This window comes from Silene latifolia, chromosome 11 (genome assembly GCF_048544455.1).
Source record: "Silene latifolia isolate original U9 population chromosome 11, ASM4854445v1, whole genome shotgun sequence".
Taxonomy (NCBI): domain Eukaryota; kingdom Viridiplantae; phylum Streptophyta; class Magnoliopsida; order Caryophyllales; family Caryophyllaceae; genus Silene; species Silene latifolia.
Window position 1 is genome coordinate 36,855,219 of NC_133536.1, and position 24,337 is coordinate 36,879,555.

General features: G+C 38.6%; 1 protein-coding gene across 1 annotated transcript; it reads right to left on the reverse strand.

The window, feature by feature from the left end:
• Nucleotides 1-690: 690 nt before the first annotated feature.
• LOC141613242 (uncharacterized) lies at nucleotides 691-2,163 on the reverse strand. The gene is made up of 2 exons (XM_074431982.1): nucleotides 1,708-2,163; nucleotides 691-1,470 (listed from the first exon to the last, which is right to left on the reverse strand). Exons 1-2 carry the CDS (start codon nucleotides 2,161-2,163, stop codon nucleotides 691-693), a joined length of 1,236 nt encoding a protein of 411 aa, XP_074288083.1.
• Nucleotides 2,164-24,337: the final 22,174 nt, after the last annotated feature.

Genomic DNA, 24,337 nt, shown 5'->3' on the forward strand with positions numbered 1-24,337 from the left:
AGTGAGGGGTTTCGCTATTTTTGAAAAATCTTTTATGAAACGGCGATAGAAACCCGCGTGACTGAGAAAACTTCTCACCCCTCTAACATTCACGGGGGGTGGGAGTTTCTCTATCACCTCAACCTTAGATTTATCGACCTCGATGCCCTTTTCCGAAATTAAATGACCCAAAACAATTCCTTCATTGACCATGAAGTGACACTTTTCCCAATTTAAAACAAGACTAACATCTTCACATTTTTGCAATACAAGAGAAAAATTATGCAAACATGAGTCAAAGTCCTTTCCATAAACGCTAAAATCATCCATAAAAACTTCCATTATGGTCTCTAGGTAGTCGGAGAAGACACTCATCATGCATCTTTGGAAAGTGGCGGGGGCATTACATAAACCAAAAGGCATCCTCCTATATGCAAAAGTACCATAAGGGCATGTGAAAGTGGTCTTATATTGGTCATCCGGGTGTATAGGGATTTGGAAGAATCCCGAATACCCGTCAAGGTAACAAAAGAATTTGTTGGAGGCTAACCTCTCAAGCATTTGGTCAATGAATGGTAAGGGAAATGATCCTTTCTTGTTGCGGAATTCAATTTTCGATAGTCAATACACATACGCCAACCGGTGATTTTCCTTGTGGGTATTAACTCATTCTTTTTTTTTTTTTTTTTTTTGAGGGGAAAACCCGAAGGCTTACTTCAATAACGAAAGATCAAATAATACAGCATCGTTCGCAGTCGATGGTAAGACACTCGACCACTCCCTTCTACCAGAAATCCTAGGATAAACATGAGCTAAAGCGTGGGCTACGGAATTGTTCACCCGACTAGAAAACAACCAAACAATAGAATTAAAAAACTCGCTAACACATAAAATTTCGTCTAAGACAAGCATAAAAGAACTCCGGCCAGTTTGCTTCTTGTTGAGCGCTTCAATTACTTGTGCACAATCACTTTCCACCACGATGTCCCTGTATCCCCGCCGCTTCGCTTCCTTGACACCTTCAAACACAGCTACAGCTTCCGCCACATGCGGCTCCCAAATATGATCCTGCACAACAGAAATGCCCCACAAAACCGCACCCCTATCATCCCGACAAACAATACCTAGACTCACTCCTTCCCCCTCCTTCACCCCCGCATCCACGTTAATTTTAACACACCCCGAAGGTGCCGGTTGCCAGCCTCCTCCCTCCTCATTTTCCACCCCGTCTTTCCTCCTCCTTCTACCACGCCTCACCTCCTGCTCCGTTCCTTCCATCTCAGCTACGACATCTCCCACCCGTATAATAACCACCCAAGGATCGACCTCCTTTGCATCGAATATAACTTTGTTTCGATGCTCCCATATCGCCCAACAACCCAGCATGAAGAGCTTATGCTCCCTCCCTCCGAGCTCCCTCCATCTCCCCTCCACCCAGTCTCTTATCTCGCACTCCATAGCTCCCTCCCCACCCCCTATCCCGAGGCCCTCCTACACCTTTTGAGCAACCCCACAATTGTTAAACAAATGAATACTCGTTTCATAGGAAGAATTACATAAGGAACAAAAAAAGATATCACCTCGAATCCGGGACGCGATATTTGCTCTCGTTGCTAGCGCTTCACTGCACAGTTGCCAAAAGAACAGCTTCACTCGGGGCCAAACCGGGACGTTCCAGAGCCTCTTCCACAACCACATCTCCCTTACTCTGTCCGAGGACCCACTCACCTCCATCCCATCCCCTCCGGCTAGATGTCGATAGGCCGATTTAACGGAGTACATCCCGTCCTTCTCCGCATTCCAATACCAAATATCCATGGGCCGAAGGTGGCTCACTCTGATGTTAAGAATACGTTCCGTCTCAAAAGGCAGAAAAAGGCTCGAAACTCGTTCCACATCCCAGCCTCCTTGCTCGGAGAGCAGATCACACACTCTCAGGTTCTCGTTCCCAGCTACACACGGCGATATAACCCGACCCGTATGGGTCTCAGGCAGCCACACATCATGCCACACCCTCGTCGACTTCCCATCCCCAATCCTCCGTCTCATCCCCGTCGCCAACACGCCCCGAGCTTCCATCAATCCTCTCCATGTGTAGCTCGGGTTTGCCCCTAGCTGTGCGGTCATAAACTCGCCATCAGGATAATATTTGGTTCTCATAACCTGTTCCCATAAATTACCCATCTCCGTTACAAGTCGCCAAGCTTGTTTCCCAAGTAACGCAAGGTTAAACAGCTAGAAATCCCGAAACCCCATACCCCCCACTCCCTTAGGCTGACACAATTTCTTCTAGGCCACCCAACTAATACCCCTTCTCCCCTCCTCATGATTCCACCAAAACCGAGACATCATCATCCGAAGCTCATTACAAAAATTGACGGGAATTTTGAACACACTCATAACATAGGTAGGGAGTGAATTGGCCACAGCCTTTAAAAGAACCTCCTTACCTGCCCTAGACAAGATTTTCCCGCGCCATCCTTGCAGCCGTTTACTAAGCTTATCCCGGAGAATATCCGTGAGAACCTTTTTCGAACGACCCACAACCGTTGGGAGTCCCAAGTAGCGATGTTGCTCCTATATCTCCATAATACCAAACCGATTTGCAATGATACTTCTCCTCCCCCTCGGTACACTCTTGCTAAAAGAGACGGTGGTCTTCTCCAGGCTAACTAGCTGCCCCGACACCGCTTCATACTTCCTTAAAATATTAGACACCGCATCCACTTCTTCCACCGTGGCTTTAACAAAGAATAAACTATCATCGGCAAAAAGAAGATGAGAAATTGACAGTGCATTCGTGCTTATGCGTATACCGTGTATCGACCCAATCTCAGCCGCTCTTCGCATTTGAAAAGAAAGGACTTCAGCACACAGTATAAAAAGATACGGAGAAAGCGGATCGCCTTGTCTTAGGCCTCTAGCTGGGCGAAATTCTCTTGACGGGTTACCATTAATCAGCACAGAAAAAGAGACGGTCTTCACACAGCCCAACACCCTCTCGGACCAGCTCCTATCGAACCCCAACGAGTGCAAAACACGTTCCAAAAAATCCCATTCAACACGGTCATACGCCTTAGCCATATCGAGCTTAATCGCCATGAACCCATCCGAATTCCTCAGCCCCTTCATGTAGTGAAACATCTCAAAAGTTATCATAATATTATCAGTTATTGCTCTTCCCGGGGTAAAAGCGCTTTGGTTCACCGAGAAAATCTCTCCAAAAAACTGTTTAAGCCGATTTGCTAGGACCTTCAAGACCAGTTTATATACCACGTTGCATAGACTAATAGGCCGGAAATCCCGAATTTTAGCCGGGTCTTTCTTTTTTGGGATTAGCACAATATTAGTTTTATTAAACTCTTTCGGAGACCGGTCACCACGAAGAATTGCCAGGACCGAATCAAGCACAGCCGGACCAATAGTATCCCAATAATTTTGGTAGAAAAGCACATTCATACCGTCAGGACCCGGAGCCTTAAGAGGGTGCATTTGATTGAGCGCATCAACAACCTCTTCTTCGCTATAATCTCGCTGCAATATCTGGTTCATAGGAACCGTCACTCTTCGATTAAACCCATCAAAAATATCATCAAAATTGCGCAGGTTCGAAGAAAGAAACAGCTCTTCGAAGTAGTAATAGCAACCGTCCCAACTTCCTCTTCCCCCATTGGAACAATCCCCTCATCATCGATAAGCTTAGCGATGTAATTTTTCCTTTTCCGCTCCCCCGCTCTGGTATGAAAGAATTTCGTGTTCCTATCTCCATCTCGCAGCCAGTGCGCTCTAGACCGCTGTCTTCAATATTGTTCCTCTTGCCTCCTCAAATCCGATATCTCCGCTACTAATTTCCTCCTTCTTGCCACACTCTCCTCATCCCTATTTCCTTCATTTAGCCGTTCCAGCTGTCTACCTTTCCTGTCAATATTCCGGCCTATCTGTTTTATACTCGTGTTCTTCCAAGCTTTCAGCTCCCTCGTGCATTCCCACAAGACCGTCACAAGATTTCCCCTCTCCTTTTCAACTCCCCTTATCACCGCCTCTTCACACCCCTCGGACCCCACCCAGATTTGCTCAAAACGAAACGGTCTCACCTTAGCCTCCTCGTAAAATTTATGATTGAGTACCATTTTGATGGGAGCGTGGTCCGACCATTCCCGATTGTGATACAATAGCTTGGCATAAGGAAAAAGGTCCGACCAAGACCCCGTGCACAATGCTCTATCAAGCATACACTGTCGATTCGCCTCCCCAGCTTGCCCATTATCATAAGAGAAATTATACCCTTCCCACGGTACATCCCGCAAACCACACTCATCCACTGCAGCACGGAAGTTATTCATCTGCCTCCGAGGTCTGCTCCCTCCCTTCATTTTAGTAGAGAATAAAATTTCACTGAAGTCCCCTAGACATATCCACGGCAACGCGGATTGACGTGCAAGCAGGCGTAAAAGCTCCCATGAGAGATGTCGGTCAGTCACAGTCGGCCAACCATAGAAACCAGTAATCCTCCATTCTCCTTCTTCCCCCCTAACATGAAAATCAATATGATGTACAGACGATGAGATAAAAGTACAATCCATATCCTTCCTTCATAAGAAAGCCAAGCCCCCCGAGCGACCCATACTATCTACCTCTATACCAAAGAAACCATCCAAACTCTCACGCACCTTCCTCATTTCACGACCACACAATTTTGTTTCAGAAAGGAAAAGCATGGCCGAGGCCTCCCTCCGCACTAGATCACGGAGAGCACTTCGAGAGTCGGGGTTGCCCAAGCCCCGACAATTGATGCTTAAAATATTCATTGGGCCCAGCGGGGTTGACACCCGTCAACCTCCGCCTCAGGTATTAAGACGCCCCCGTCTAGAAAAAGTCTCCATCGTTTGGACAACTCCGCACCCTCGTCCTCCTCCCTGTTCCGTTTCCCCTCCGCATTCAACACCACCCTCTGAAAACCCGTGCCCTCATCTCCTGCCCCTTCACTACGAGCCTGCTTCTTCCACTTTCGGCCCTGCCCCACTCCCCCCTTTCCATCACCTCCTCCAGTAACAACCGTCCTCAACCCCGTGAGTACACTACTTCCAGGTCGCTCCTCAGCCTCCCCATGACAGCCACCTTCAGCTCTCCTTGCCGCATCCATGCTTTCTCCCCCTACCAGACCCTCCTGACACTCCTGACACCCCTGCACCCCTCTGTCCACTCCCTCTTCCCCACGCCCCTGCTCCACTATGTCGATCACTCTCCCTGTTATCTCCTGCACCATCAAGCTCTCATTCCCTTCCACCATCTCCTCCCCACCCATAGCCATACTAGCCCCCGCAGTCTCCACCTTCTTCTTACGGAAATCAATGGAAATGGATTGAAGCTTATTGATCATACTGTTAACAGCATCCTCTGAATCTTGCAGCTTCGACGCATTAAAGCTCGCCCTCAAGTCCCTTGCCGCTTTCCCATGACCCTCTTTAGCAGTCTTAACGACCTTCCACGGCGACGCACACAACCACTCCCCATATTTTAGGTCCTCCTCCTCATATGGACCATCATCACAGTCCTTTTCTCCATGCCCGATGAGACCACATCCATAACAAAACGTAGGGAGTCGCTCATATTTAACATCAAAGTTTATAACCCCACCTCCCTTCATTCGAATGGGCACACCAGTTTTCAGGGGCTTGCGAACATCATGGAGAATTCTTAGAAGAATAACCCTATCCAATTCCACATTTGGACCAAATTCGACATCAACGAAAGACTCTAGCATATCCCCAAGGCATTTAGCGTTTGCGGGACTTGTTCGACCCACCAAAGGCAAATCATAGACTCTCGCCCAAATAGGGCAATGAATCAGAGATACATCTGTAAGCTTTCCGGCATGGTTAGGTTCGTTAAAACACCAGAGAAACTTGTCAAAATGCCAAGGTTGACCCTCCAAAACCCTAGCCTTATCTCGGTCAGAATCAAAGCGGAAAATAAAAATTTTGTCCTTCGTATCCACCACGTTCCCCAATATCGATTTCGAAGGATTCCACAGATTAATCATTGTAGTTATTGCAGCTTTCACATTTATTGCCCTAAACGACCATAATTTCCCAACCAAAATACGAGAATTCTTACCCTCAATCGATCCTCCATCATTATCCCAGACAAAAGTATCTTCCTCCTGCCCCTGTGGCTCCTTCCCTTCCCGGTGTTGGCCCCTTGATTGACTGCTCATCATCACCTGCACACAAAAACGAAACAACAGAGAAACAAAAGCACAAAAAACAAAGAAAAGAAGCAATCCCACGAATAGGCCGTGAGAAGAGCCTCGAAAACGAAGGAGAGATCAACAAAAATGAGACGGATCCCTAGGAAAACAAGACGGAGCCCTAGGAAACCCTAGACATTATTTGTAATTGAGAAGGAGCCCTAGGTAACCCTAGAAAAAAAAAGGTAGAATCCTTTCTTAGGTACCACTTGAACGGGTCTAACCCACAAAGAATCCGATATGGGATATATGATTCCCGCATCAAGTAATTTCATAACCTCTCCCTTGACAACTTCTTGCATGTGGGGGTTTAATCTTCTTTGAGGTTGAATGGTAGGTCTATGGTCCTCCTCTAGATGAATTCTATGCATGCAAAAGTTGGGACTTATCCCCTTAAGGTCATCTAGACTATAACCTATAGCCTTCTCATGTTGTTTCAACACATCAAGCAATTTTCCCAATTGGTTCTCATCAAGTCTATCATTAACAATCACGGGTTTGATCTTTGATTCATCAAGGTAAGCATATTTCAAATTTGGGGGAAGGGGTTTTAAAGTAGGAGTTTGTACCTCACTTTCCTCCTTTGAAGGTTCATTGAGAATTTGCTCCATCTCCATTAGACATTCCATTCTCATAGTATATTCAACTTGTTCTTCATTCTCATCAATCTCATCACATTCGAATTCCATGACGGATTCCTCTTGCTCTTGAGCTCGTAAGATGTCTTCTAGGATGGATTGCTCATCTTCTATAGGTTGACATGCTTCCACAAGGATGTTATGTACTAATTCGGATTGTGCATGAGTAAGTTCTTTGTTAGCTAGAGCGGCCTCAAAAAGATCTACCTCCAATTCCCAATACATATTTTTAGCCTCACTTGCTTCCAAGGCCTCCAATGCTTGCATGGGATCTTTGAAGAAAGGTATACTTAAGTGGTCCTCTACAAAACAATCTATAAGGTCCATCTTATAAAATATCGAACAACTTGAAAATAATTAGAACAAACCTTGAGGATTTTTACTTCCCCAAGGCAAAGAAAGACACAACTAATAACAATACAAGAAAATCTAAATCAAGTTAACACCGTCCCCGGCAACGGCGCCATTTTTGGTCGTGATCCCTCGTGAGGGTTTAGTTTTCAGTACTTGTCGTTAGGAGCACCTAGACCAAAACACAATTTATAACTTCACCAACAACTCTAGAATTAGTAAAGAGGCAAGTAAAGGTCGGACCCCAAGGGACGGGAATTGAGATGAGATTTCTATTGCAACTAGTGGTGTCTAAGGGTGTCACAATTGGGGTTTGAAGTAGAAGATCACTAAACTAAATAGCAATGAGAGTAAACAAGCAAGATGAATTAAAAGGGATGTAAACAATTGATAAAAAGCACTAGGGTGTCAAGGGGTCATAGGGGATTCATGGGAATTGATCATACAAACATATTCTCAAATTATAAGCAAGAAATTATTGTTGTGATGGATCGAGTTGGTTTATATCTTACAATCCTAGGAAAGTTTGGGCCCCGGAGCCGGATCGATTAGATTGTACAACACCTACAAGTCGACTTAATCTTCCCTACTCAACAATATGCATGGTCTAATGAGACTCGAGTTGGTTTATGTCTTACAAGTCTCATTGAAAAGATAGGTGATGGGTAAAAAATGCAAGGATTCATAGGCTCGCATTTCATCAAACATAACATGTGCATAAGTTGAGATCACAACAAGCAAGCAAATAAACTATGAAAGCATATTAATTTAAGCATGAATCATTCCCTATGTTGGTTTCCCCTAATTACCCATTAACCCTAGCTAAGGAAACTACTCACTCATTATCATGTTGAACATGCTAGCAAGGTTGTCAATCATACCAACAAAGTAAAACATGATGAATAAATGAAGATAATTAACAATAATTAAAAAGGGATTAAGAGAATTATACCTACTACTGATTTCAATAATAAAGCAAAGAATAAAAGAAGTACTTGATGCTTGATTGGAAGGTTGTCAATCTCCCAATAATAACCCAAATAATCTTCAATTACCCAAAATAAAGGATGAACAAGAGAGAGATTAAGGAAATAAAACTTGTATTAAAACTTGATTAAATGTTGATTACAAAATTAAAGAGAGATTTGATTGATATTAACTACACTAAAGATTGCTAAGAAGAACATGCTCTTCTAATTAGACTAATGGGGTATTTATAGTGGGGATTAGGTACATAAATTAGGGTTTACTAAGGGCTTAAATGACGATTAAGTCCTTAAGGAATCGCCGGTCTCTAGGGAGACTCCGATCTCTTTTTCGCCGGTCTTAGAAAAAGATGTGCATCCTTCCTTGAAGCTTGTAGAAGACGAAAGTACTGTCTGGGAATCCGGGCGTTTTTGGCACGGGACGGGCGGATTTGGGACCTTCTGGACGGGCGTCCAGAGGGGGAAGACGGGCGTCTTGTAGAGGTTTTGCCCGGGCGTCCAGCTGAGGAAGACGCTCGGATTGTGGGTGAGGGACGGGCGTCTTCAGGGCAATCCGCACGGATTGTCAAACAGTTTCATTCCTTCTTCTTTTCTTCCTTTTTCTTCATAAAATCCTTGAGGATTTCCTCGGGGATGCAAGGATCTTTTCTCATCATTGCCCATCTACTATAGTATGTACAAAAGCCTTCTAATCTTGTCTCTCCTTGATACTTGGTCATTGAATTCAATCAATTTAGCCTCATTTTGCCATGAAAATGCAAGGTTTGCACTCCTTTCCTACCAAGGACACAAAACCTCAAAGAATATGCAAAACAAAGAACTAAAGACAATAAATGACCCAAATATGCACTAAAAAGCATGGGAACAAGGCTAATTCGGGGACTAAATATGCTCTAATTATGGTCACATCAGGTATAATTCTCATCTTTTGTTTACATTTACTTCATTAGTTTACATCTTTTATGTTGGTTAATTTTTATTCACTCAAAGTTACAATCTTTATCATGTTTACCATGCTTGTTTGTATTTTGTTGGAAATTGTTGGTAGTTTCTCATCCATGTACATGTGTGAGTAGTCTCATATAGAGTTTAGGGGGATCTTGGGTCATTAATGGGTGTAAAATTGGGTTATTAACATTTGGAATTGGGTGATTACTTGGTATTTACTATCATGCATATGAAGTGCCCGATGAAATGTTTGAACGAAAGTTTGAGTCTTTGATTAACATGTTTAACTTATCTTGGTGCATTATGCTATTGGATAGTCTATATGCTATGATTCATAGATCGATCGGTCTTATTCTCATTCATATTAAGTGTTCGTAGAATCGTTTAAATGGAAGTTTGAACCTTTCTTTGACATGTTTGACTTGTCTTGGTGCTTATGCTATTGGAAGGTCTATATGTCATGTTAGTGCTGAGTTCATCTTAATTAAGTGACAACTTGTTAATGAACTTAAGGTGACTAGGAAATTAGTCTTAATTCTTTGACCATTGTCATCACCCATATCTTGTTTTAATCTTGTTTTATGCCCTCCTACCCAAGTGAACCCGAAGACTCTAGTTCTCCCATTAATTGAATACAACTACATTTAGTTTAATTTTATTTAACTCGTTTGCATCTTAGTTTACAATTAATCAACCCCTTTCATTTGTTCGACTAAACTAAAGACTTAAACAAACCAAGTATCTAACCCCCTCCATCTTTGTGTTCGACTCCGATTAAATACTACTTTTTAATTGGGTTTTATAACTTACTTTTGATAAGGGTGTGACGACTTTACTCTACAATCAGTGATGAAGGTGGTTTTTGGGAGAATTGGGAATTTAGGGTTTAAGGTTGTTAAGTGTTGATATCGTCCTAATTTAGGACGATTTAGCCCCGTCTTATTCTCTTATTTTAACTCGGTTTTGCATGCTTTAATGTTTAAATAACTCATTTAATAACTAATTTATAATTATTAGCCGCCTTAGTCATATTTAATAATTAGTCTTATCATTGTTATAATATTACTATTATAAATATTATTTTATTAATATATTAATATAATTTTTAGTCAAGGCGGAAAAATACAGAGATCGAGAGAATAAAGACGGGTCAAGGAAGAAAACAAAGTGGAAAGTCAACAGTTGACTCTCATCATCACCAACACACCAACAGTCAATACTCCTTCATCAATATCCCATGCATTTTATGTCTTCATCACCTACATCAACAACCATTCATCACCCTCACTTCACCATTACTTGCCCAGAACTACCACCATACGCATCACCCAATTCCATCATTGATTATCATCACTACCACGCAATCCTCCATTCACCAGCATCACCTGCAATCAACCACAACAACTCATCCATTCGTCCATCATTTAAACACCAGCAACGACCTCAAACAACAGCAGCAACACCGTCGCATAAACTCGACATCAAACACCGAGCAAACTCATAGTAGCAGCTCAAACACCATACAACATCCATCACCATCACCATTAATTCCACCATACACAACCCACCCTGCTCCTCGTGCACAACAACACCAGTAGCAACACAATGTTCCTGCACTCCATCGTGCCTATCATCCATTCCTTACCTCCCGCATCACAATGTTCATTCACATGCATCGTCATCATGCTTCAGCAATCACCAACTAGAAACAATTGCACTCCCATCCGGCCTTAGCACCGGTGGTAGGCTAACCGGCTCCCAACATCAACAAAACACAAATTGCATCCCCAGCCGGGTCACCGGCTGCCTCCCCATCGGCCTGGACAACCCGATATTAACAAACTCGCATTATCTTGTTATCCCAGACGGCCCATCGACGGCCGATACCTCCACCGGCTCACAGCACGCATCAAATTCATTGGGGTTTCCAGAGAACTCCCAGCCGGTGCCATCACAACGGCTGGCGGACCGGCTGGGGCACCCTGTTTTGCGTGTTCTGTTCTGTTTTACACTTTGCTTTTGTTTTGTTTTTAGAGTTATTAAGATGTCGTATGTTTGGTGAGAATTAGGGGAGGTGAGATGAGTATTAAGAATATTGTTGTTGTTGTTGTTGTTGTTGTTGTTGTTGTTGTTGTTGTTGTTGTTGTTGTTGTTGTTGTTGTTGTTGTTGTTGTTGTTGTTGTTGTTGTTGTTGTTGTTGTTGTTGTTGTTGTTGTTGTTGTTGTTGTTGTTGTTGTTGTTGTTGTTGTTGTTGTTGTTGTTGTTGTTGTTGTTGTTGTTGTTGTTGTTGTTGTTGTTGTTGTTGTTGTTGTTGTTGTTGTTGTTGTTGTTGTTGTTATATCATTAGTATTATTAGTTATATTACTAGGATTATTATTAGACTAGTATATAAAGACACCTCTCATTAGTCACTTTAGACCACCTTACCTTAGCTTAATTTACTCTCTTAATTAGAATAATTAGTCTCTCCTACTCTCTCATTATTGTAACAAGAACCCTAATTTTTCTCTCTTTAATTCCCTTTAATCAAAGTTGTAATCTTTGTTCATCCTTAAATTAATTACTCTTTAGTTTATTCAATAACCACAATTCTCATTAGTTTACATTGAGATTAGTGGGTTGCAATTTAAAGGAAGAAGAGATTCATCCTCCTTATTTCAATCAAAGCTTGCTCCTTTAATTACCATTGGTATAATCATTCTCTTAATTTATTTCCTCTCAATTGTTTACATGTTTATTGTAGTTTTAATTACTTATCTTTATATTATGCTTTCCCTTGTTATTTACTTGTTGGATTGTTCATCTTTTGTTTCCAATTTCATCACCATGTGTGAGTAGTGTATTACTAGGGTGGAGAGTAATCTTGTATAGTTAATATGGGTAGACTATTGGCTTGAATAAACAAGTAATTCATGGGTAATTTCTCTTCTAATTGTCATGCATACAAAGTGTTTGTGGAAATGTCTCAATGAGAATTCGAGTCAATTTCACCATCTTATAACTTGTTGGGTGAGAGCTTGACTTGTAACTAGATAATTCATGACGATTAGTGGGTCTTGGGTAATTAGAGCGAGAGTTCGATTACTCTTAACCTTGGGTTAGTCTCACATCGAGGGGTGGGGATTTGCCTTTGAATTTGCCTTATTTACTTGTTAACCTATGTCATTACTTGAACCATTGTCTATGCAAGTAAACCCGACACCCTAGTCTCCTTAATTGCCATTTTATTTGCTTTAGTAATCGTCTATTTCTTTCACTTGTTCTTAGTTGTAGTCGTATTATTTAGTTTATCATTCACTCAAGCATTTGCAAGAACTAAACTAGGAATAAAACAATCAATCTAAGAGCCAAACACCGTCTCTGTGGATCGACCTCCTTACCCTACTACATTCATTAGTTTGGTATTGATTTTTACAAATATTGTTTGTATACCGAGGAGTACGACAAACTCGGTATCAAAATGGCGTCGTTGCCGGGGACGGTGATATTGGATTAGATAAATTATTTATTTTTAGGCTTAGTTTGTTTATTCATTTCTTTATTTTTATATCCTTGTCCTAATGCATTATTTGCATTAGGACCATTTGATCTCTTTTTGAGTGCATTCATAGGTGAAATACCGGTTCTCTTTTCCCTCTTGATCGAGAGATTGAGAAGATTTTCCGGGCAAGAAGATGGTTAGTCACTATGAGGTATATCACATCCAAGAGCCAAGGTCACCACCAAGGACCTATTCTCAACAAATGTCTCCTGAAAGGAATTATCAACAATATGCTCCTACTTGTGAGAATTGTGGTGGAATTGGGCATTCATATGACATTTGCTCATCCTTTCCACAATAAGACCCATACCCACAAGAAAGCTATGTTTTACAAGATCAACCACCTTCGAGCCAATTTACTTACTATCATCAAGAAAAATTTTATCAGGAAATTCCAAATCAAAACCCGAGATTTCCTCATGAGGGGTAACCTTTTGACCCCGATTATCCACCTCCATAACAACAATTTCAACAACCTTACCAACCTCCATTCATTGAACCCCTAAATCTGAATTCTTCCATTCAAAGAATGTTGAAAGAAATGGATGCTAGAACCCAACAAAGAGAAACCCATCAAAACCAACAATTCAAGAATTTGATAATTGATCTCACCAATGTCCAAGCTCACCAAAGGACACTTGATTCTTACATGGTCAATCAAGGGACTTCTAACACTCAAAGAAGTCCACATTCTTATGAACCCCAAGATGATGAGCATTTTGTGTTGGAAGAAATTGAGGTTGAGAAGGTGAGCAACAATGACAACATGAGTAAGTTGGCTATTGAGGAATCCGAGACCACACCAAGACCTTCTTATGTGCCACCTTCACCTTTTTCTCAAAAGGGTGGAGTGGCCAATGAAGAATCACGACACGAGAAGTTCATGAACTTGGTGAAAAAGATGGAAATAACCCCTCCATCCACGGAAGGGATGCCTCCTTACAACAACTTCCTAGCGGAAGTTATCTCAAAACAAAGGAATGTCGATGATCATGTGGAGGAGGAAGTGTATGTCAATGATAAGTGTGGGGAGGGAAGTTATGAAGGGCTTGGTGCCCCTATTTGGGATGTCTATGATAATGAGGAAGACTCCCCACTACCACCTCCTTCTGAAATCTTTGAAGAAGAAGTGCTTGTCAATGACAAGTGTGGGGAAGAAGAAAAAAGTTGAGAAATGGAGGTTGGTGAATTTGAGCTTGCCATATTTGGAGAGTTGAGGAGCCATGAGAAAAACTATGACATTTGTAGTTTTGACTCTAGTTTAGAAGAAATTGAAGCTCTCATATTTGGAAATGGTTCAATTCAATTGGAGAGTCAAGTAAATGAGGACATAAATGATAGCACCACGAACCTCAATGTTGAGAAGTTGACTCTTCAACCTCTTATTCCTTACCATTCTCGTTCCTTCGATGATAATGAAGAAATTTCGTCATTCTATGAAGTTTATGAGATGCCTCTCCCCTTACCTCATAGCTACCACTTCAAGATGAAGAGCCCACAAGATGGTACCAAAAAGGGCAAGAGGAAGAAAAAGAATAAGCGTTGGAAGAGAAGTTGGATGCGGTTGGCTATAGCTTGGAGCTACATATGCTTGTTTGAGGGTTTTGCTAGAACCTTTGACCGTCTCCTCCGTGCCTTGAGTGACATGGATCATGTTACTTGGAAATTCAAGCAACAAAATTTTGATGAGAGGTTTTGTGGAGTCCCTTAAGAACCACCAAATTGTATATATAATCTCTTCCCTTACCTACTTATACTTTACTTGCATTTTAGTCCCCTCCTTACATTTGTTCCATTGAGGACAATGTCACATCTTAAGTGTGGGGAGGGGATTCACTATATAAAACCATTAAAAAAATTGAAAAAATTTCAAAAACATGTATTTCATTTTCAAAAATTTTTAAACCAAAAACACGTATTTAATTTTCGAAAATATCAAAAATACAAAAATATGTTCTTTAATTTTCCACTCTCTCCCTAATTTAGTCCCATCGGGGACGATGTGCATCTTAAGTGTGGGGAGGGAAATATCCTCCTTGTGAATATTTGTAAATATTTGTTTACTTGTTAATTTGAGAAAATTACAAACAACAACAACAACAACAACAACAACAACATCAGAGCCTTAATCCCAAAATAATTTGGGGTCGGCTGACATGAATCATCCTTTAGAACCGTCCCTGGGAGAACGCACATCTCAAAATGCAAATAGAAAAGGAAAAAAAATGAAAAACAAAAGGGAAAGCGAAAATGTAATACGAAGTCAAGGTAAACTTACAGGTTTTAAAATCGAATTCCGGATTTCTTTTATAAAATCTTAAAATTTACATCGAGAGAAAAGATTAAAACGATTTTGAAAACCTAATTAGAATTAAGGATCTGAAATGTCTTAAAAGTAACAAAAATCGCATCCATAGTCGATCTCCCGGGTATAAATCCAAATTGGTTATCCGAGATGTCTACACATCTCCTAAGCCTTTGCTCGATTATCCGCTCCTAAGCCTTTGAGAAAATTACAAAAAAGCCTAGAAATTGAAAATTTCAAATTTAAAAATATTGCATTATTTATATTATATATTGCATTTGTCCTAACCATTTTGATAGACAACACATAAATCATCGGAGAAGACGCTTGGTAAAACTCTTCCAATTCTTTCTCCTTTATCCTTCCTTTTCTTTATGTAAATATAAGCATGGAGGAGGACGGGATATATGGTGTGGGTGTTCCCTTTGGGAATTGTTTTGGATATGTGTGTGTTGTTGGTGTGTTGTTATGACTAGAACTTGTATGCATTTAGATTAGACATGTATATACGTGTTAACGCTTGCATTCACGTAGTATGTCCATATGTGTAGTTTGCATCCATACACGTTGCATTATTTCGTTTGTAAATATTTGCATAGGAAATCTAAATGCGGAGGCCATATGTTGCCAATCATGATAATTTGTTTTGCCTTTGTCATTTCCCTTTTGATAGCTCGTACCTCTTGATGACACATGTTAGGGTTTTTGCTTGCAAAAACCCAGAAGTCTAGCTTAACAATCGAGTTGCGACCACCTTGTGAGATTGTATTGGACTCGAGACTTTGCCTAAGTTTGACATAGCTACTAAAATGTGAGGATAGAGCCTCCATATGGCCGGTCCATCAAACCATTCTCGTTTAGGTCATGAGAGTAGTTCTCCTTACATGGTATGTCATGTCAAAACGCATAAATATGGTGCTCATTCCTTACCGTAGAAGTGTCGACGTGCATGTTGAGACAATTTTATTCAAATAAAGTAGCCTCCCATAGCCAAATAAGCTTATTTTTCACCCATTTGGTCATATTTCCCTTTTGTTTACCCAATTTGTGCTTAAGCCTTGTCATTTCATTTGCCAATAAAATAACTACATTCCATAAACATCTCACCTTTATTGAGTAGTTCGTCTTTGTAGTTGTTTTGAGGAGTATAATTGGGTAGGAAATTTGATCTTTATTGAGGTGAACGGTCCTAAATATCACAAAAGTGAAATGAAGCTTGATGGTTGGCCATTTTTTGCATTATTAGGAGGGTTACAAGTGAATGAAAAAGAAAGAAAAAATGAAGAAGCAAAACAAATATAAAAAGAAAAAAAATGAAAAACAAAAAGAAAAGAATGTATATTTTTGTGTCAAATAAAAGGTTAGTAATTGGCACATTGAATTTGTTTTGAAGAGGATTGAATAATTTTTTAAAATGGCAATCTTGCCATATTTTGTGGAAGAATTCATTTGCACGGGTTGAGTTTAGTAGATTGGTTAGATGTGACGACTACTTAACTGATAGCCTCACATGTCTTAAAACGGTGCTTGCACCAACCCCTTTTCACCGAACCGAGCCTCGCTACAACCCGATTATCTCTTGCATGTGCACCATTTGGCATTTCTCTTGCGGATATTGGATATGGTACCATACTAGATTGCGGGCATGGTTTACAAGTCGAGTTATTAGAGTGATTTTGGTTATTTTTTGTCACAAAAATCACCCCGTTCTTTCACTTGAGTGACTAGTGAAACCCGTGAGAGTCGGGCTTTGGTCTCCTTTTGGTCAAGGGTTTGATATTAAGTCGAATCTTGCGTGTGTCGTGTCATTTTTGGGAGTATAGCAAAGTACTTCCCCTTTCCCGCCTAGAACTTGTTTCTTAGGCACCCCGTGTTGTCAATGTAGGCTACATGAGCTAGATCTAAGGGATAGATACCTTGGTAAGACCCGTAGATGACATCCTCCACTAATGACTCTGTTTGTTTGGTTTTTGAAAGCAAAACGGCTGCTTAGATGAGGAAAGCGGTTTGACTTTTTGTAGATGCATCAATTGCTTGTTGTGTGCTTAATGTTAGGATGTGTCCAATTTTCCGCAAGCCCCCACTTGCCTTGCATCGGAATGCATACCTCATTGTGTTTCAGTGTGAGTTGAAGGGATAGAGAAGGCCCGTTAATTGCCTCTATAGGATAATATTAGCTTAACTAGTCTTTTATATTAAGGGTCGTATTTTAGTTTAAATGAGCGTACTCGAGGACGAGTAAGGTTTAAAGTGTGGGGAGATCTGATATCGTTATAATTTAGGACGATTTAGCCCCGTCTTATTCTCTTATTTTAACTCGATTTCGCGTGCTTAAATGTTTAAATACCTCATTTAATAACTAATTTATAATTATTAGCCGTCTTAGTCATATTTAATAATTAGTCGTATTGTTATTATAATATTACTATTATTACTATTATTTTATTAATATATTAATATAATTTGTAGGCAAAGCGGAATAATATGGAGATTGAGAGAATAAAGATGGGTCAAGGCAAGAAAGCAAAGTGGAAAGTCAACATTTGACTCTCATCATCACCAACACACCAACAGTCAACACTCCTTCATCAACATCCCGCATTTTGTGTCTTCATCACCTGCATCAACAACCATTCATCACCCTCACTTCATCATTGCTTACCCAGAACTACCACCATACGCATCACCATCACCCAATTCCATCATTGAATATCATCACTACCACACACTCTTCCATTCACCAGCATCGCCTGCAATCAACCACAACAACTCATCCATTCGTCCATCATTAAACACCAGCAGCGACCTCAAACAACAACAACATCACCGTTGCGTAAACCCGACATCAATCACCGAGCAAACTCACAGCAGCAGCTCAAACACCATACAACATCCATCACCATCACCATTAATTCCACCATACACAACCCACCCTGCTCCTCGTGCACAACAACACCAGTAGCAACACCCATCAGCCACCATCGAGCTCCTCTTCACCAATTGACCACCATTATTCCTGCACTCCATCGTACCTATCATCCATTCCTTACCTCTGGCGTCACCATGTTCATTCACCTGCACCGTCATCGTGCTTCATCAATCACCAACTGGAAACAATTGCACTCCCATCCGGCCTTAGCACCGGTCAGGGGCGGTTCTTGAGGGAGTGCAGGGGGCGTAGCCGCACCCCCTCTGAGTCAGAAATAAATAAATTATTGTGCAACATATTTAATTATTGTTTGTTTTGTTTAGTGGTAAGAACATTTATTCTACCCTAGAGGTCGTGGGTTCGATTACTACAACCATCAATTTATGTTTTTTTTTTCTCTTTTAATTATTTTTCAACTATCATTGTACAAAATAGGCCTAATAAATAATTAAATACTCTCCCCCTAATATAACAAGTAGTTTTAGTATTGTAATTATAAAATCGGGAAAGTGGTAATTAAACCCCTTAACTTTGGTCAATTGTGAAATTAGGCGCCATAAGTTTCAATTGGAGCAATCAAGCCCCTTAAGTTTCACCAAAAGTGAAATTCAACCCCATTTTTAAAATTTTCACAAGAATTTTAATTAAAAACATTTTATATTACTATTAAAAAATTTATTAAATACTAAAAATTACTAATTGCAACTTTACGAATTTCTACATAATTTATTAATCATTGAATGACACTTTTACATACATATTTAGTACATTGTTTATAATTTATATAGTATTCGTACATATATAATAAATTGTCTATATACTATAAAATTCAGAAAAAAATCTCAATATTTAATATATATATATATATAAAAGTTCTAAAATTATAAAACAAAATATTTTACATTTGATAAATTCTATTAAAAGTGATTTTAATATAAGAATTTGGTGAAAATTAAGAAAATGGGGTTGAATTTCACATTTGGTGAAACTTCAGGGGCTTGATTGCTCCAAATAAAACTTATGGGGCCTAATTTCACAATTGAACAAAGTTAGGGGGCTTAATTACCACTTTTGCGAAAATAAAATTCTTGATAAATATGTCCATCATTATTAAAAAAATTACCAAAAAGAATAATTTGTTTGGTATATAATAAATGTTTTTTCGCATTCTAATTTTGGGTCGGTTTGATAGCTTCGTATTAAAAAATCCTTTAAAAATAGATATCCTTTAAGAAATTAAGACGTATGTGGAATGTATGAAATTTTATCATATTAATATTGATTTCGCCGCCATGTATTAAAAATCTTTTGATTTTGTAAAATTTCCGCACCCCCTTTGTTCAATTCCTAGAGCCGCCACTGGCACCGGTGGTAGGCCAACCGGCTCCCAACATCAACAAAACACAAATTGCATCCCCAGCCGGCTCACTGGCTACCTCCCTATCGGCCTGGACAACCCGACATCAACAAACTCGCATCATCTTGTTCTCCCAGATGGCCCATCGACGGCCGACACCTCCACCGGCTCACAACACGCATCAAATTCATTGGAGTTTCCAGAGAACTCCCAGCCGGTGCCATCACATACGGCCGACGGACCGGCTGGGCCCTGGTGCACCCCGTTTTGCGTGTTCTGTTCTGTTTTACACTTTGCTTTTGTTTTGTTTTTAGAGTTGTTAAGATGTCGTATGTTAGGTGAGAATTAGGGGAGGTGAGATGAGTATTAAGATTATTATTATTATTATTATTATTATTATTATTATTATTATTATTATTATTATTATTATTATTATTGTTATTATTGTTATTATTATTATTATTATTATTATTATTATTATTATTATTATTATTATTATTATTATTATTATTATTATTATTATTATTATTATTATTATTATTATTATTATTATTATTATTATTATTATTATTATTATTATTATTATTATTATTATTATTATTATTATTATTATTATTATTATTATTATTATTATTATTATTATTATTATTATTATTATTATTATTATTATTATTATTATTATTATTATTATTATTATTATTATTATTATTATTATTATTATTGGACTAGTATATAAAGACACCTCTCATTAGTCACTTTAGACCAGCTTACCTTAGCTTAATTTACTCTCTCAACTAGTCTAAAAGCCCGTACTTCGTACGGGTTAATGACCTTGATTAATTTAAAACTAAGTTATAGAACATTATTGAATAGGTGTTTCGAAGTTCAAATCCGGGTGTTACATAATTCCAAAAAAAAATGAAATATCCTAATCTCTTATGGTCTCTTGATACGTACTTGATTCTAAGCATTAAGTAGCGCTTCTAAAGCTTTGTTATCTCGAATTATAGCAAAATTTATTAAGTACTAATCATCATAAGTGTAAGCCAATAGGGGCACTTTGATAACCCTTATGATTAATACAATGACAGGTGTGAAATTAATGAATAGTTTACATTTACTATATTTTGGTAGGGAGAATAAAGCAGATGTAAACTATTGACTGGGACGGAGGGAGTATATATTTTGTTTGAACCATATACCTACCCTTCAAATATGGACAATTTACTTACACATATCATTCTTTTAAGTTAGTCATTTCAAAATTTTTTGTTCAATTAATAAGACTGTCTTACATAATAATAATAATTAATCTTCTAATTACTGATACATATAGTTCATTTTCATGTTCTTTCTTTTACAAAGCACATGTAATGTATACTCCTATAACCGTCTAATTAATGAGACCGTCTTACATAATAATAATAAGACGACCTATGTTTTTAGCCACTATAAGCAAGCAAACATACGATTTAGTGACAACAAAATTATAGTTTGTTAAATTTTAATTTTAACCTTTAATAATAGAAACTCTTAAAAGCTCTCTTTCACAATAGTTAAGTGACTCAAAATATTTTGGGTTGATTCCCAAGTTTCAAAGATGACTTCTATTTATAATCATAAGTTCACCCTACCTTTTGCATGCTAATCTTTCAATGTGGGACAAATCTACTATTTATACGTGTAGTATATTCACAACACCTCAATTATTTTTCAAGTGGGACAAATAACATACTAATAAATACACCATATTTTTCACACCTAGCTCGACATCCAACCTGATTCCCGAAATACGAACAATTGCTACTCATTATATCTAATAGTGGTTATATTTAATATTTAATAATATGAGCAAATACTATATGTTAATATTCATACATCCAACATCCAATCCGATTAATAATGAGCAAATACTAACAAACTAATCTTATCTAGAGTCTAAAGTTTTTCTCACGTATAACATTTGTGCAATTTTATCTTATTACTAACAAACTAATCTTATCTAAAGTCCAAAATTTTTCTTACGTATAAAATTTACATTTTTTTTCTTATAAATACTAAGTAGTTTATAAGGGTATGACTCTCTAGATAATGAAGAAAATGTTAAAACTTGAAAAATTAACATTATGTAACGTTACTTTTAAAGTATATTATATAATAAGAATACTATTGATGTATGTTCGTTATTTAAAAATCCAGCTTAAAAATTTAAAAATAAATAACTTGCTAAACTACTAAATTTGAGTAGAAAAGGAGATAATATAACAATATATAATTGTATAATTGTGAAACCACCAAAATCAAAAATATAATACAAATAAATTTCACTATTGTGGAGATAATAATACAAAGTCTTATAAAAACTATCTAAGACAATATTTAAGAAACTCAAAAGATTTTGGTTTGGTATTTAAATTCCAAGGATGACTCATATTTATAATCATAGGATTACACCACATTATGGTAATCTTTCGATGTGAGACAATTATACTATTTATAATAATAGGATCAGCACACCTTATGTTAATCTTTCGATGTGGAACAATTCTACTATTTATACTTAGGGGGCGTTTGGTACGGGAAAGGGTAAGAGAATGAAATCAAGAAAGAGTAGGAGAGGGAAATGAATGGGATCTCACCCATATTATACTTAGGTGTTTGGTTGACAATTAGAGGAAAAGGGAATTAAAAGCCAACATCCACCACCTCCACCACCATTACCCACCACTATTACCCACCACCTGCCACCATTATCTACGACGACACCACCACAAGTAGTGGCGCCAACGATCTTCCTCACGGTACCCCACGGCGAACCTAATAACCGCACCTCACGCCCTCAACAAACACCACAATCCCGACCCCAAACACCTTATTTATTCTAAAAAATCCACCACAACCCTTCGAAAACCCCTCCCCCACCGCTTAAAACACCAGATCTGGTGTGGCCGAGGAAGGTGTTGGTGGTGGTTGGTGGGGTGGGAGAGTTACTGAAGGTGTTGGTGTGGTGTTTAGTGGTTGAGGATATGGGGTAGTGTGGACAGGCGGCGTTGCTGGTGGTGGTTGTGTCGGCGTCCCTGGTGGTGGTTGTGTCGGTGTGGTGGGTGTAGGGTGTAGGTGGCAGTGGTTGACGGTGTGAGAGGGTGTGGTGGGTGTTGGTGGGAGTGGTGAAAATAGGGAGTAGGAGGAAGAAGGGATTATGGGGTTATGGGCTTACCCAGGGGGGGGGGGGGGAGGGGTAAGGATGAGAATGGTTTTGGGGGTAAAGGGGGGGGGGGGGGGGTATGGGTTACCCTTTCTTTGTGTCAAACAAACAACAACAAAAGGAATCAACTATTTTTATTCTCTTTTCCTTTCCTTATTCCCTCCAACCAAATGCCCCCTTAGTATGTTCACCACATCTTATTATTTTGCAATGTGTGACATATAATATACTAAGAATTACATCATCTTTTTCGCACCTAGTTCGACATCCAACTCGATTTAATAACGTTTTGTTCTTTGGATTGTAAGTCTCTTAATTTAAGCCCATATTTAAACAAAAAAGGTTGAAGATGGATAATTCCGTCTTAAATAAAAATTCGTGGATAATAAAATACAAATAAATATGGTATTAAGACTACATAAGCTGTTATTGCCAATGGATTTTTTAAGAAAATGTTTTTGTATCATTTTATTATGAGTGTGTTAACAGTTCTTAAAGCTAATATAGTAGCTGGGCCGTGAGCTCTTTGCTATACTTGGATTTCTTCAACTATTGTCCGCTTAATTGTTTAACTAATATTCAGTGAGTTGGTCTCATTGTAATGAAATCATACCTAACTCATTTTTATATTTTCATTCTCATTAAATTTAATCAATCAATATTAATCGCTTTTAAGACTTATTAATTATGGAGATCATGCATACTTATTGTTACATTTGTTAGTTAGTATTATCGGTGTTCGATTGTTAGATTAAAATATAATATAATTATATAATTGAATCAAGAAAATCAAGGTCACTTGTATCAATTTAACTGTTAGAGCACAACAAATATAACATATAAGACAACTGTAACAAATAAGAGCTTTTTAAGACAATATTTAAGAGACTCAAAAGATTTTGGGTTGATATTTAAGTTCAAAGGATGACTCATATATATAATCATAGGATTATCACACCTTATGTTAATCTTTCGATGCGGGATAATTCTATTATTTTTAATTCGATGACCACACCTTACGGTAATTTTCCGATGTGGAACGATTCTACTATTTATACGTAGTATGTTCATCACACTTACATTATTTTTTCAATGCGTGACATATAACATACAAAGAAGCACGTCTTCTTTTTCTCGCTTAGTTCGACATCCTCTACTGTCTATTAATAGTCGTACTTTTTTTTTCTTTTTTTTTGTGCAAATGATATGAAATTCATACTCTAATAACTTTCCTTTCTTTTATCCCAAATTTAATTATATAATTTTTTTACGATAGTTTTTTATCAAATGAAATATATAATGTTTTTATATAAAAATTATAAACATGACTTGGATATATAATATAGGAAATATATATTATAATAATTAAAAAATATTCACTTTATTTTTTATATCATATTGTGGAGATATGATACAAACTATTATAATCATAAGATTAACCCACTTTGTTAATCTTTCGATGTGGGACAATTCTATTATTTATACGTGTTGGAAATAGGGGCTTTAGAGGCCTTTCTAATTTTTCCAATTGTCCCACATTGGTGAGGAAAAGAGAGATTTATGTGTTTATATATCTCTTCTTACCTTACACTATCACTAGTGGTTCAAGGGAGGCTTTTGTGGCAGCCTTGCAAGGTGCTTAATTCAGCTCGCACACGCGCGCGCCGTGCCCGAGCCCGGCCCTGCCCGGATACGGATTCGGGATTTGGCTGCGGCGGGCTATGCCTATCTTTTTGGGCCGCATCCGAGTTTCCTTTTGGGCTGTGTTTTTGTGTGTTGAGTTGAATAAGTCAGTCCAACAAATTGTCAACAGGTGAGGGAGGGTTATGCTCCACGTTTTCTGTCATT

Coding starts and splice junctions, on each gene's coding strand:
- LOC141613242 (XM_074431982.1), bottom strand. CDS start 2,163: ATGGGTAATTTATGGGAACAGGTTATGAGAACCAAATATTATCCTGAT. Junction 1,471..1,707: donor CCGGAGGGGATGGGATGGAG/GTGAGTGGGTCC, acceptor CAAAAGGTGTAG/GAGGGCCTCGGGATAGGGGG.